Below are 15320 nucleotides of genomic sequence, written 5' to 3' on the forward strand. Positions count from 1 at the left end.
ATGACTTTTATTTTATCGTTTAGTCGAAGAAAAATTTCCACCTTGATTTAAATAGATTCATCTTATTTTTCCAATACATAAGACTGTACCAACAAAAAGACTCTCAGAATAACATGGCACCATAAAAACAAGTGACTCTTAGCTTGTATCTGTTTAGCAATCCTAGTTGTAACCAGATGTTATTTTTCTGTGAATGTAATTAATTTGTTACTTATGGACTTTTGCTCAATTAAATTTCTTATCTATACATAGTAAATGGTATTTTTATTGTAGCTGATCATGTTGTTTTTCATATCTCCTTATTTCTTTTGTTCCTACTATAATTGATAAAGATATTTATAAGGTATAAAAGTATTGTTTGTCATTGAATTAGCTCTACCTCCTTAAGTACATGTAAAATATGGTGTGTTATTAGATAATTTATATTTCATAGTTCCAGTAATACCAGAATTAATCGTCAATAAAGACTTTGTGCTATTCTGATTTAATAATGTAATATTAGTTGTGCTACCACCCCACGCCACTAGAGGCAGTATAAAGCCCCAAAAGATGCGACGAAGGAGCAGATTTAGAAGAACACAGGAAACTACAGAATCTGTTTAAACTGTGAGCTGCACTAAGTAAATAATAGAGAGAAGATCAAATTCATGCTGAGAGTGAAAATCCTTCCTAAAGGTGAAAATGTAGCACAGATTTCAAAGGAAAATAAAAACGGGAGACATGGATAATATAGGAAATAGCGCCCCCTTCACTTCCGGAGTGCAACGGTCCATTTCCATATAAGGTAAGAGACTGCCAGCGGTCCGTCCCGCCCTTCCTGTTGTTGCAGCAGGTCTTTCTCGGTGGACTTGTTTCATCAGGTGAAGCAGGAAGTTGCTCTCAGTGTCTTCAGAGGTTTTTGTGTTGTTTCCCTCACTGGTTCTTGGTGCAGCGCCCCCACAGGCCATGAGGGGAACAGGTAGCTAAAAGCAGCTGGAAATGGATGAAAAGTTTTGGTTACTGTCCACCGGACCATCAGGAGGAAACGTCATGAAACTGGGAATCTTTTGGGATCCTCAGAATGAGCTTCCTGTCAGACAACATGGAAGGAAGGATAGACCTGAGACCACCTGTGACATAAATTAAAGCCATCATGCAGTCACATTATAAATGTGTTTTTATTTCATCACTTGTAAGGTTGTGAAGTTGAAATGTTTTCTACAGAAAATGCACATGAAATTAATGAATGTAGATTATTCTGGCTCAGTCTGAGCTGAGAGGGAGCCGATCTTCTTCCTGGGTGCCTCTTCCTGCAGACTCATGTGTACATGGAAATGTAGATCCACTGCAAACAGAGAGAGCAGCGTTAGTGGTTCCTTCTGCTCCACTCGGGAGTGAGGCTGACGTCTTCACCTCTGACTCCTGCAGGCTCATCGTTTTCCCATCAGACAGCTGCCGGAAGATCTGTCACAGAAACCGAGATGTTAGTGCCTTTGATCCGGATTAGCCGTTTGAACTGGACCAGAACCGTCAGCTGCATCCGGCCGACTCACTGAACATGCAGTCCAGACGCAGGATGAGGCTGATGAAGCTCTCCAGTGTCATGTGACCAGAGGAGGCGCCGTAGCGCAGCGCCATCAGGTTCAGCGTGTCGTCAGAGACTCTCATCCCTGGAAACACACAGACCAGGTCAGGATTGGGACAGGATCGGGTCAGGATTGGGTCATGATTGGGTCAGGACTGGGACAGGATTGGGTCAGGACCGGGTCATGATTGGGTCAGGACTGGGACAGGATTGGGTCAGGACCGGGTCAGGATTGGGTCCAGCTCAGAGTCAGGTCACATGACCCAGAGGTTCTGCAGAACCTGGAGTACCTGAAGCGGTGAGTGCGTTCCTGAGCTCCGTCAGCGACAGAGTTCCAGTCCGAGAAACATCAGTTTGAAAGAAAATGTCCTGACAAACAAACGTGACACGCAATAAAAACGTATGTTGTGGAACAGGAACATGGAAACACGTCTGGAAAGCCAGTGGATGTTGTTACCTTGTAAATGATGACTTTGTTCCACAGTCGGATGAACTCGCTGCTGTTCAGTCTGCCAGTTACTGACGTCTTGAACTGATGGTGAAGGAAGAATCGTCTGACCTGCTGCTTCATTAAACCTCCGAAAGCAGCAAAAGCTCCAGTTCTCATCAAAACTGGCCACAGACGGGGTTTCCCACGCCTTAGTCCAGGGGTCCCTTCTATTTAATATCTTTTAGCTCAGGTTAAAACTCAAATCAGACTAGTTACCATGACGTCGCAGATGATACACAGCTCTATATTACCGCGTCACCAGGTGACCTTTGACCCCATCCAATCACTGAACAGACAGTAGATCAATGTGTGAATGGTGACAAAACTTTCTGACTGAACACAAACTAAAGTTACAGATCTAGAGTTACAGATCTAGAGTTACAGATCTAGAGTTACAGATCTACTCCATTTATCTGTGTGATAAGCAGAACCCTGCCAGGACGGGCTGGGCGGTTCTGACCATCGCAGCAGGATACGTCCATGAGAGCGACCATACTCCGACAGGCGTCGATGCTGAAACCTCCAGATTTCAGGTCGCCTGCAGATCCAAGCGCAGAGCGTTAGCATAGCAGCACTAGCAGCTATCGCTGACAACACAATGGCAGTGATAGCTGTTATAGTTGGCAGCGTTAGCAGAAATAGCTAGCACTGATACTTAGCAGCGTTAACAGCGATAATTAGCAACAATAGCTGGCAGCGACAGCTAGCAGTAATAGCTAGCAGCAACAGGTAGCAGCAACAGCTAGCAACCATAGCTAGCAGCAAGAGCTAGCAGCAACAGGTAGCAGCAACAGCTAGCAGCAATAGTAGCAGCGACAGCTAGCAGCAACAGCTAGCAGCAATAGCTAGCAGCAACAGGTAGCAGCAACAGCTAGCAGCAATAGTAGCAGCGACAGCTAGCAGTAATAGCTAGCAGCAACAGTTAGCAGCAAGAGCTAGCAGCAACAGGTAGCAGCAAACAGCCAGCAGCAACAGTTAGCCTGATAGCACATCCTATTGATCACTGAAGGATTTTGCAGTCTGGACCTTTCAGAAGGTTCTCGTTTAGGATTCTCTGGAGCTGCTCTGCATCCATCTCTTCATACTGCAGGAAACAAACGATACTCAGCTGATGTTTGCAATGTCTGCATGTCTGCAATCCGTCTCTCCTCCGTTTTGTTTCTGATCTCTATAAAAACTCAGAATTGTTTTGTGGTTCTGGATGAAAGTAGTGGTGGGACTCATTAAATTGTTTGAGTTAATTGCAGGGTCTGTAATTAATCATATCAACATTTTCAACTCAAAACCCCTTTAGCACATACATTATTGAAAAAAAAAACATTTATAGTTTTCAATCTTCAGGTTCTTCAACCTTGGAGCAAAGTTCATCTTTCCAGAGTTTCAGAAAGTCGAGATCATTTATGGAGCTTCTCTAGAAATGTGGACTGTGGACGCTGACATTTCCTTTAGCTTCTACATGTTTAGCATCGAGATGCTATTTTAGCATCTCAATTCTAAAAGCTTTGCTGATTGGCTAACTTCTTCAGCCCAATTTGAAGGGGGAGTTTTGTCTCCAGCGTCTAATCAGAATGTTAGAAGCAGAAATTAACCTCAGAGGGCCGAGAGGAGCAGTTATGTTGTCCATTGCGGCCTTTAATGTTATGTTGAAATATTTAACTTGTATAAAAGCCCTGTAATTAATTAATTCATTTAAAGCACTAAAGTTCTGGCGTTAGTCTAAATAAATGTTGATAAATCAGGAAATGTACCTTGTCTGAATGTTGACGGAAGAAAGCGTTCTTATTTTCATCCTCCTGTCTGTTCTTCACCTTCATCGCCTGAAAAACACATCGGCCATGTTTGAATTCAGTCAGTGCCTTGTCAGCCAGACACCATCTGTGGTGATGTGATCTGATACCTCTGGAACCGGTTCTGGAGAGCGCTCACCAGAGTTCTCACTGTGAACAAAAACATTCACACACAAACAAACACTCCTTATTCCAGAATAGGAGCTGAGCATCCATCCATAACAGATGTAGAACACGACGACCATGTTGATGATGCAGAGACGTACTGGCAGCGTGTCTCGCCCTTGGACAGGATGGTCAGGAGGAAGGACGACGTCTCGTTGGGATGGAAGGTGGACGGGACAATCATGTAGTCTCCAGGTTTCAGTGTCAGCAGCTCCATCACTTCCCGAGCGTTCATGAAGGTCTTCGTTTGGGCGACGGGTTGTTGAGAGCTGAAGAACGAGGCTGGGAATTTCCCCCTGTGTGCCCGATGCTGTGGCACCACAGAACGTCTCAGGTCTCCAACGCTGATTTATTAAATATGAAATGAATGTTCGAACTGTAAAAATACGTCTTACCTGTTCTTTCACCTGCAAGGAAATCAGATGAAGAGATCAGCTTATATTTAGAAATGAAAGAAACAACCTTCTGTTTACCTGCAGGGAGCCAAAAGCATGTTGTCTCCTGTATATTTATGGGATGCTGAGCTGTTATTTACTCATAGGTAGCTTTGGTGACGTGTTTAGGGTGTTCAGGGTGTTGAGTGTGTTCAGGGTGTTTAGGGTGTTTAGGGTGTTCAGGGTGTTGAGCGTGTTCAGGGTGTTCAGGGTGTTGAGTGTGTTCAGGGTGTTTAGGGTGTTCAGGTTGTTGAGCGTGTTCAGGGTGTTGAGTGTGTTCAGGGTGTTGAGCGTGTTTAGGGTGTTCAGGGTGTTGAGTGTGTTCAGGGTGTTAGGGTGTTCAGGGTGTTGAGCGTGTTCAGGGTGTTCAGGGTGTTGAGTGTGTTCAGGGTGTTTAGGGTGTTGAGCGTGTTCAGGGTGTTCAGGGTGTTGAGTGTGTTCAGGGTGTTCAGGGTGTTTAGGGTGTTCAGGTTGTTTAGGGTGTTCAGGGTGTTGAGCGTGTTCAGGGTGTTGAGCGTGTTTAGGGTGTTCAGGGTGTTGAGCGTGTTCAGGGTGTTGAGCGTGTTCAGGGTGTTGAGCGTGTTCAGGGTGTTGAGCGTGTTCAGGGTGTTGAGCGTGTTCAGGGTGTTTAGGGTGTTCAGGTTGTTGAGCGTGTTCAGGGTGTTGAGTGTGTTCAGGGTGTTGAGCGTGTTTAGGGTGTTCAGGGTGTTGAGTGTGTTCAGGGTGTTTAGGGTGTTCAGGGTGTTGAGCGTGTTCAGGGTGTTCAGGGTGTTGAGTGTGTTCAGGGTGTTTAGGGTGTTGAGCGTGTTCAGGGTGTTCAGGGTGTTGAGTGTGTTCAGGGTGTTCAGGGTGTTCAGGGTGTTGAGCGTGTTCAGGGTGTTGAGCGTGTTCAGGGTGTTGAGCGTGTTCAGGATGTTGAGCGTGTTCAGGGTGTTTAGGGTTTTCAGGGTGTTTAGGGTGTTCAGGGTGTTTAGGGTGTTCAGGGTGTTGAGCGTGTTCAGGGTGTTTAGGGTTTTCAGGGTGTTTAGGGTGTTCAGGGTGTTTAGGGTGTTCAGGGTGTTCAGGGTGTTGAGCGTGTTTAGGGTTCAGGGTGTTGAGCGTGTTCAGTGTTTAGGGTGTTCAGGGTGTTTAGGGTGTTCAGGGTGTTTAGGGTGTTCAGGGTGTTGAGGGTGTTTAGGGTGTTCAGGGTGTTGAGTGTGTTCAGGGTGTTTAGGGTGTTCAGGTTGTTTAGGGTGTTCAGGGTGTTTAGGGTGTTCAGGGTGTTTAGGGTGTTCAGGGTGTTGAGTGTGTTCAGGGTGTTTAGGGTGTTCAGGGTGTTTAGGGTGTTTAGGGTGTTCAGGGTGTTTAGGGTGTTCAGGGTTCAGGATGTTCAGGGTGTTGAGTGTGTTCAGGGTGTTCAGGGTGTTGAGTGTGTTGAGTGTGTTCAGGGTGTTGAGTGTGTTCAGGGTGTTTAGGGTGTTCAGGGTGTTTAGGGTGTTCAGGGTGTTTAGGGTGTTCAGGGTGTTTAGGGTGTTCAGGGTGTTTAGGGTGTTTAGGGTGTTCAGGGTGTTGAGTGTGTTCAGGGTGTTCAGGGTGTTTAGGGTGTTCAGGGTGTTGAGCGTGTTTAGGGTGTTCAGGGTGTTGAGCGTGTTCAGGGTGTTCAGGGTGTTTAGGGTGTTCAGGGTGTTTAGGGTGTTCAGGGTGTTTAGGGTGTTCAGGGTGTTGAGGGTGTTTAGGGTGTTCAGGGTGTTGAGTGTGTTCAGGGTGTTTAGGGTGTTCAGGGTGTTCAGGGTGTTTAGGGTGTTCAGGGTGTTTAGGGTGTTCAGGGTGTTGAGTGTGTTCAGGGTGTTTAGGGTGTTCAGGGTGTTTAGGGTGTTTAGGGTGTTCAGGGTGTTTAGGGTGTTCAGGGTGTTCAGGATGTTCAGGGTGTTGAGTGTGTTCAGGGTGTTCAGGGTGTTGAGTGTGTTCAGGGTGTTCAGGGTGTTGAGTGTTCAGGGTGTTGAGTGTGTTCAGGGTGTTTAGGGTGTTCAGGGTGTTTAGGGTGTTCAGGGTGTTTAGGGTGTTCAGGGTGTTTAGGGTGTTCAGGGTGTTTAGGGTGTTCAGGGTGTTGAGTGTGTTCAGGGTGTTCAGGGTGTTGAGCGTGTTTAGGGTGTTCAGGGTGTTGAGCGTGTTCAGGGTGTTCAGGGTGTTTAGGGTGTTCAGGGTGTTTAGGGTGTTCAGGGTGTTTAGGGTGTTCAGGGTGTTGAGGGTGTTCAGGGTGTTGAGTGTGTTCAGGGTGTTTAGGGTGTTCAGGTTGTTTAGGGTGTTCAGGGTGTTTAGGGTGTTCAGGGTGTTTAGGGTGTTCAGGGTGTTGAGTGTGTTCAGGGTGTTTAGGGTGTTCAGGGTGTTTAGGGTGTTTAGGGTGTTCAGGGTGTTTAGGGTGTTCAGGGTGTTCAGGGTGTTCAGGTGTTGAGTGTGTTCAGGGTGTTCAGGGTGTTGAGTGTGTTCAGGGTGTTGAGTGTGTTCAGGGTGTTAGGGTGTTCAGGGTGTTTAGGTTATCTACCTGTAGTGTTGTAGAACTGGAGACCGGTCTTAGTCTCAGACCACTTTTTGATGCTCTCGTGCGTTGAGGACTTTATTTCAAGATCGGTCAAAACCACAACTGTAAAATTATCACTAAATTGTCAGCATACAGTCCAGTTAATTTGTTGTTGCATGTATGGGACAACGCTGTGGCCAAAGTCTGCAAGACAGTGATGTTACGTTCATGAACGATCTGATTTTACTAAACGAGTCTTTCCTAAGAACGACAGGACTGGCGCCTCACTGAGAGCCGTCCTTTGTTTCCTGTAAGGCTCTAATTATTTTATTTAATTATTACATTGATATTAGTAAATAAATAAAACCCAAGAACTTAAGAGCAGCAGAGCATGCGCTTTGCTCTCTGACTGTTTGTCTCCTGCCATGTGCCACATGTTACAGCTCTGAGCTGCTGAGCTTCATGCAGCAGCTCAGAGACCGTCAGTCGCCTTGTGCTTGGTTCCGTCCTGCTTGTTGCGCCTTGCACAGCGTTCATAGATGAGTGTTGGGTACCGTCGGGGAATTGCGTTAATTGCTCCGATTAATGGTGCAGACAGTGGTGGTTTCTGACATGGGCGATATGGGCAACCGCCCAGGGCGCTGTCTTTTTGGGAGGTGGAAGCGATGCAGAATGAAGATGAGTTTGAACTGATAATGATACTGCTTAAATTGATTTCAGCTCCAAGTGTTTAATTTTTTAGGTGTTTTTATGGAAAATAAACCTTTCAGATCAATTTGAGAAGAAATTTTGATCATATTTCACATTTCATTGGGTCATGTAGCCGGGTACCGGTCTTGACTACAACACCATCTACACGATGACATGGTGCCCTAAAGGGCTCCCGGCATCCTGAACGTTTCCCAGCATGGTGCTGAAACCTGGTTCACCAGCAAGAGTTTGACACTTTTCCCCTCCAGACAGCCTTGATGATCATCGTGATGCTGTAATGATGATTTTAGGAGAACTACAGGGTAATAATTAGACTACTGGGTAGCTGTGGGGTATGAATTGAACAGCAGATTAATGCATTACAGATTTCCTGCCTACTGGGGTCCACCAGCAGGAAACTTGCAGGTTACCATCTCAGTGCCTTGAGGAACCAGCAGAGCTTCTGGGTGTGAATCGACCTTTATGTTTAAGAAAAGCCGGAGGAAATGCTTCCTGTGTGCAGCAGGATTCAGTCTCTCTGACCTCCATGTGGAGAAAAACTGACTTGGTATTTACTGTGTGACATGTTCCTCAACTAGGCTCTGATAAACGCTGGGTTCTATGATGCAGAGCCGTCCACCATGCGTCACAGTTGAAACTGTTGCTGTTTAACTGAAACCCAGCGCCTGACCCAGCCAGTAGAATGAAACCTGAGCTTTACCTCAAATATGGAGAAGCCGATGTGGAGGTTCTGGACCAGGTGTCGGTTCCTCTTATCAGGTTTTTGCATCAGAGACACCAGAATGTTTTCTCAGCCTTCTCACCACACAGCTCGACTCGGTACTGTGGATTGGTCCAGAAGCTGTCTGCAGACACAGGACAGGATTCTCAGCAAGGAACAGACAGCTAAGGTCAAGAGGCTGCATGAACTGGTTAGAGAGATGAAGTCTGTCAGATTCTCTGCCTTGCGTCGTGCTGGGGTCGGTTCAGGGTTCAGAGCTTTGCCATGGTGCGCAGCACTCCATCAGCCCGAGTTCAGGGAAACCTTCTTCGTGCTGTTCTTTGCAGCGAGACAGTCTCGGTCATAAAGGTCTGACATCATTTAACGTGTTTTGTCTTCATGTTTGTCTCCCTGGTAAAGTGGATCAGTTTCAGGAAAGCTGCAGTTTTTATTGACTTTCTGTTTTCTGATGTTGAAACAATGTGTCACAAACTTCTACCTGCTCTTATCAGAAACAAGACTTTCATGTTTGAGTTTTGATCATTAATCATTAAAACTGAAAAGTCAGACTTCGACCTTTCTGTTGGACTCCTGCTGCTCCTTATGCAGGTTTTCAGTCCCTACAGTTCAGATTGTCCAGCTGCCTTCAGAGCAGAGACCCCGATCCTCCATCCGCCTGAGGTCTTCGTCCTGATTTAGATCCTTCCATCTTCCCATCAACTGACCACTTTCAAAAGAAGAGGAGCAAACTCTCACTTGCCTGGATTATGTAACAGAAAAGTAGCTGCTTCCTCCTACATATCTATCTTTACTTTTATTTTAAGCAGTTGCTTTTAATTCACATATTTGACTGTAAGTGATGAACTCTGACCTGAACCTTGCGAGCCACATAAAGACAGTTACAAAGTCAGCCTTCTATCACCTGAAGAACATCTCCAGGATTAGAGGACTAATGTCTCAGCCAGATCTAGAGAAACTCATCCATGTGTTTATCTTTAGTCGCATTGATTATTGTAACAGCGTCTTCACAGGCCTGTCCAACAAATCAATCCTCCAGCTGCAGCTGATCCAGAAGCTGCTGCTCCTGTTCTCACTAGAACCAGGAAGATAGAGACATAACAGCAGTTTTAAAGTCCCTCCACTGGCTCCCTGTAGCTCAAAGAATAGATTTTAAAATCATGTTGTTAGTTTATAAATCACTGAACGGTTTAGCACCACAATACATCAAAGATCTGCTGTTGTTGTATCAACCTTCCCGACTCTCAGGTTCTGGTTCTGGTTCTGCTCTGCATCCCCAGAACCAGAACCAAGAGAGGAGAAGCAGCTTTCAGCATCTATGCACCAAAACTTTGGAACAAACTTCCAGAAAACTGTAAAACAGCAGAAACCCTGACTTCCTTTAAATCTCAACTAAACACACACCTGTTTAGAATTTGATTTGAAATGTAATATGTAACAATGTATTGTCTATTATTTGACTTTGTGTTTTTGTGTTCATGATGTAAAGCACTTTGAAATGCCTTGCTGCTGAAATGTGCTATACAAATAAAATTTGATTGATTTGATTTAAAACCTCCAAACAGTTTTAGTTTTATTCACACAGAGCCTTTCAGCCTTTCCTCTGTTGGATTTACAGGAACGATTACTTACATTGTTTAAAGCATTTTGGTATTTTCTGCAGTAGTTGTGATAGATTACCTTTGTAATTCATGCAGCCTCCAGCCGTTGTTCCCGCCACCCACCGGCCCTCCGCCACAGACGTCGTCCTGGGAGGACGGGTCTTCGTCCAGGAAGTTTGGGGTCAGACCACAGATGTCAAGATCTGTGAAGAACTTGGAGAAGTCCTCCAGCGTCATCCTGTCATGATTAATGATGTCAACTTTAAGCTTTCAGAGGGAAATGAAACAAGACGTCTGGATGACTAATTTAACCGAGTTCACTCACCAAAACTCTCCGTCGTCGACCACCGAAAGGCATTTCTCTCGATCTTGGGAGCTCACGGTTTGCCACAGAGATGAGCTGTAGAGACAGCAGCTATTGTTACCTGTTTGCAGCATTATTTAACATCAGATGAATGAACATCTTCAGCTGCATTTATCATGAATCAGAGTTGAGCTTCTTCACCGGTCGCTCCAGGCTCCGTTCCACTCTCCTTTTCCCCAGGGGTTCCACAGACGCAGCATCTTCACTGGCTTCCCTCTGCTCATCATCTGACCAGCAACACACACTGTCAACAACAGCCATGTTTATTATGACCATGCCTGCTGGTGGGACCCTTCACCTGGACGACTCCAGTCACAGTGTAGGCGTGGCCCTGGACTAGGCCGTTGGAAGACAAGGTCAACGAGGACGACTCCTACAGATACAAAACAGGAATTTGTGTTTCTGACAGAAGTAGATGCTGCAGATCCAACATGGATGGGTGGTTTATGCAGCCTATTGCAATTAGGCTGCATAAAGAAACTAGAATAAAGCCTCAATATGCTGCCAGTAACATTGATCCATCCAAAGCACAACATTCAGTTCCACTGAAGTTCAGCTTTATTTTCCTTTAAAAGTCACAACCAGTTACTGAAGCCTCTACTGAACTGTTTGAAGGACATTAAGATCTGGATCAGTTTGAGTTTTTCAACAGAACAGCGATCAGCTCAGAGAAAGAGCTGAGAAAAGATTCGATATGCTGGTTTAATGCTGCACACAGACCTTCACGTAGGGTCAACATCGGACAAATGCAGCTAACCCTGATAATAGGTTAGGGTTATGAACCATTGGCTCTCACAGTGGGGTTTTGTCTCAAACATTTGACTTGCTGCATTGTTTACTTCTAACACAGACACATTATTGCCTGGTCTTGGTGTGATGGAGGTCTGCAGTCAAGATTTGTTGCCCCAACCAGCAAGGACTGACAGCTACGCTTCTGTCTCACTAAGAACAGACTGATCTAAGAGACGAGTTTTCCAGAAGGCAACTTCCAGACAGAAGTCCCACCAGCTAGACACGGTGTAGAAACCAGTGAAATGTCAGAAACATTTTCAGGTGAACATCATAAGAAAATGGAGGACAGATCTCTTCGTACCCCTTGTGGTGTACTACAGCTGAGCAGAGCACCAAAGTTCCCAGCTCTGGACATCAGCCCCCACAGGTCCGGAGGAGGATCCGACAGCTGGATGCACATGTGGACGCCTCCAGTGAAATCCATCATGGCCTCTGCAGGAGTCCCAGCATTCATGTCGGTGTAGGAGCCACACACCCTGATGGAGGAAGGCATGATCGTTAGCACACAGTCCAGAGAGGAAGCTGCTGAACACGAGCGGTCCGAGTGTACTTGGCGTATGCTTTCTCCAGCAGGGCGGGCCAGAACTCGTTCTGTTTCTTGGACTGAACGAAGATCAGGCTGCCATTGATCGTTGGCAGCTTGTCATCAATCACCACGTCAATCCACTTCCCAAATCTCCAGAACTAAACAGAGGAAAAACATTTATTACCCCAGAGAAATAGCTGCCAAATACACGTTTGCAATCAGAAGTTTACATACACCTATGATGGTGACTACAGTCAGAACAATCGGAGGTCTTAATGCTTTCTGTTTGAACCCTTTATTTCCTCACTTCCAGGTTTGGTTGTTCAGAAACAATCCAGGCTACAATCTGCTGCTCCTCTGTTCAGAGGAAACAAAGACTGAACAATTTGATCTCAATGAAAAGTCTGGGAGTCTTTCACACCTGGGAGCAGATCTGAAACCACCCTCCAGGCCTGGTGGTGGCAGTGTCATCCTGTGGGATTCTTTCATTAGCAGCAGCAGTCCTCTGGATCGCACTAAACAACTACAGAAGGAGGCCAGGCTCCAGATTTAACTCCAACCTGGACCCAGTTGGACAACAAACCCAAACCCATGTTACGGTTCTGGTTCCCAACAATCCGACCTCAACGGTCTTCAGCGCCAGGAAACCAGCCCGGGGTCAAGTATCTGCCATGTTACTGCATTTACTCAGCCAAATGCAGAACCATCTGAACCTACAACCCAGTTTGAAACTGAATTAGGAAATCTGCAGGCGGCACCAGAGAGTCCAAAAACCCACAGACTTCATCAGAAGTGAGCTGACCCCATATCAATAAGGCAATTAATCATGTTAGAAATTAAAATGAGCTCAATAAGTTCAGTTTGGAGAACAGTCATTAAAGAGACATTTCCCTCAAATATCAATGAAAATCTGAGGATTTTTAAAAATTCTGGCACTTTGCCTGTTTTTCCTGTCCAAGCCAAAATATTAATATTGAAATCATCATAATCCATTTTAATTATAGTTGTTTTGTTTATTTATGTTGGATATTTAAAATGTTCAACATTTAAAGTATTTAATGTAAATAAAGTGGTCTTGATGTCACGAATGTGGTGCAGTGGTCGACGCTTGGGGACCCAGGTAGGATAAAGGTGGGAAAATGGTGGCGATGATCCAGAACAAAGTCTGCGCTAGTCCAGAGGCCAGACGGCACGGCTGGGCCAGGGCTCACACCGGTAGCTCCTGGTCTCACGAGTGGACAGTAAGACACAGAAACGATGAACTTCGACAAGCGATGACAAGGACAAGACGAGGAACAAAGGACACAGGTGGGATTAAATACACAGGGGGTATTCCAGCACTTGATACTAATTATCATCACCATAATTATTATATCAGTTGACGATGGTCTCAAAATGACATCATCATTTTGAGACCATCATCACGTCCAGACATGAAAACTGTCATGGGACGGTTTTCATGTCTGCTAAAGTGAGACATTGCGGCAGGCGTAGGGTCGGCCCTTTACCCGGAGAAGCGTCTCCGACGGGCAGCGCGACTCCCTCCGGGACTTTACACCAAAGTCCTGGCAGGACAAGCCAGGAGACGGACATGTTTTACCCTGAAATGAAACAGGCCGCAGTAGTTCTCATCGAAGTCTTGTTTCTGAGGGACGACTTGCTGGAGGATTTGATCCTGGAACGTCAGCGCGCCGATCGACGCCAGAAACCAGCAGTTTCCTGCTCAGAGAAACACAAGTTACCAGGAAATCTGATGAAACGGCGAACAACAGGAACGGCGGGCTCACCCAGAACTCCTTGACCAAAGTCAAACCTGGAGAACCCTCGCAGGACGAAGGACGGGTTCTGAGCAATTCTCTGCAAGAAGGAACAAGTCAACCAGATTTCCATCTGACACCTGCGGCGTCCCATCAACCTAATCTGAAACCACTCACCGCTGGCCGGAGCCAGACGACCCGGGCCAGGTCCGAAGGGCTCAGGACTTCCTGTCCGATGGACTTCCTGTCAGGCGGGAACATGTCATCAGTGAACTTCAGCCGCCTGCTGACACAGAACTCCTTCAGCTGCTGGAAGTCCTGTCCGAAGAGCGGGCCGGGGCTGCAGGCGCGGCCGAAGCCGTCCCGGCGGTGGCGGGCCTCCATGATGTTCAGACAGGCTCCTGGAGGCGGCATGGCTGCGGGCTGACGGCTGGGCACGTTACAGACCGTCCAGGTCAAAGGTCGCCAGACTCAGTGTAAAGAGCTTCACAGCAAATCAGAGTAAAAGAAAACAGCAAAACTCAGAAGTGGTTCACCAGCTGTGAAAATGTGCCGTTTCTGGTAGTAACTACTAACTAGTTACTAATTAAAACCTGGTTAACTAGTAACCAGTTACTAGCCGGCAGTGGAGACATTCGGGACCGTAGGTCCAGTTCCTCATTCCAGTTGATTTCCCAAATGAAATTTGGTCTTCATCCTCTCGTCTTTCTAAACCTTTTTCCTTTCAGGTGAAACTTTGTTCCTTTGCTCCTCATGTTTCCTCCAGACTCTGACCTTCACTCCTAAATACAATCCAAGGTTTCCCATCATCTGAATTTCCCTTTGGGTAAGGAGGATTGAAGTAGGACTTTGGACCTGACGGTCCGGTCCGTTCTCTCCAGTCCGGTTCTTGATGTTTCTGCTTCAGAAGCCATTTAGCATAAAGATGGCTGGTATCCAGCTGCTGGAATGTCTTCCCATTAATGTACCTGGATGCAGCATTCTGCACAGTTAGCATTTTTAGCATTGACCTACTGTCTGGTCAAAAACAGAAGAAACAGGATTTAACTAGGCCAATAGGTTGGATCCTGTGATTGGATCAGCGGGCGCAATGAGGAGCGTCTCATTTCTTACACATCCTGTGTTTGATCTTTGGCCTCAAGCAGAAGAATCGTCAACAGAAACTCCTAAAATCGGGTCAAGAAAAGTCCAAGCCTGAAATACAAGGAAAGTACGAAGCATAGAAAACCAAAACTAGATCTCAGGAATGGTTCAAAGAGGAAATAAAAGCATTTCCACACCATGTGAAGGAACTACAGACAATGATTGAACAGCTGAGTTTACATGAAACTCACCAATCAGTGAGACAAACGCTCTGATTGGTGAGCTTATTAAGGGGTTTACCCATCATGCCCAGCGCCTCCTGTACCTGTCTACTATGTGGTTCTTACGGGAACACAGAAATAATCCAGAAGTCTCAGTATGTCACAGCGTCAGATCCTCAGATGAAACTAAACATGTAAATAAGAATCCTGCCGCTAGCCCCGCTAGTCGCTAGCCGCTATTCGCTAGCCGCTATTCGCTAGCCGCTATTCGCTAGTCGCTAACCGCTATTCGCTAGCCGCTATTCGCTAGCCACTAGCCGTTGCTGTTTGTCCTGCACTGAGAACCGGAGCTAAGAGTTCGAGCTTACCTTGAGGCCCAGACTTCAGGTGTGAAGCAACAGAGAATCGATGTGAGCCGCACCTGGAGCTGACTGCGGCTTCCTGTCTGAGCCAACAGGTCAACCTGCTGCTGCATTATGACTTTATGGCAGGTTAGCAGCAGCTCACCTGTCAATAATTACCCGAATGATCAAAGCAGTTGGAGCAGCAGAGAAATGACCCTGATAAAAACAGCAACCTGACCCGTTTCCTTACAGAAACACTTGGCCGC

The 15320-nt window shown here is 46.2% G+C and overlaps 1 protein-coding gene across 1 annotated transcript; it reads right to left on the reverse strand.

Moving 5' to 3' along the window:
* Positions 1 to 1138: 1138 nt before the first annotated feature.
* LOC129374850 (calpain-A-like) lies at positions 1139 to 15250 on the reverse strand. The gene is given in 23 exon segments (XM_055053509.1): positions 1139 to 1324; positions 1393 to 1649; positions 1855 to 1933; positions 2022 to 2090; positions 2531 to 2592; positions 3081 to 3138; positions 3803 to 3871; positions 3952 to 3991; positions 4108 to 4316; positions 4402 to 4413; positions 8349 to 8434; positions 8437 to 8493; positions 10047 to 10114; positions 10116 to 10205; positions 10293 to 10367; positions 10473 to 10558; positions 10630 to 10704; positions 11425 to 11599; positions 11674 to 11807; positions 13250 to 13368; positions 13437 to 13506; positions 13584 to 13890; positions 15079 to 15250. Coding segments are annotated over 21 exon segments (2010 nt in total). The 5' UTR covers positions 13821 to 13890; positions 15079 to 15250; the 3' UTR covers positions 1139 to 1324; positions 1393 to 1509.
* Between the last annotated feature and the right edge of the window lie 70 nt (positions 15251 to 15320).

The sequence above is a fragment of the Poeciliopsis prolifica genome, unplaced genomic scaffold, assembly GCF_027474105.1.
Source record: "Poeciliopsis prolifica strain line A6 unplaced genomic scaffold, Auburn_PproV2 SCAFFOLD037, whole genome shotgun sequence".
NCBI lineage: Eukaryota > Metazoa > Chordata > Actinopteri > Cyprinodontiformes > Poeciliidae > Poeciliopsis > Poeciliopsis prolifica.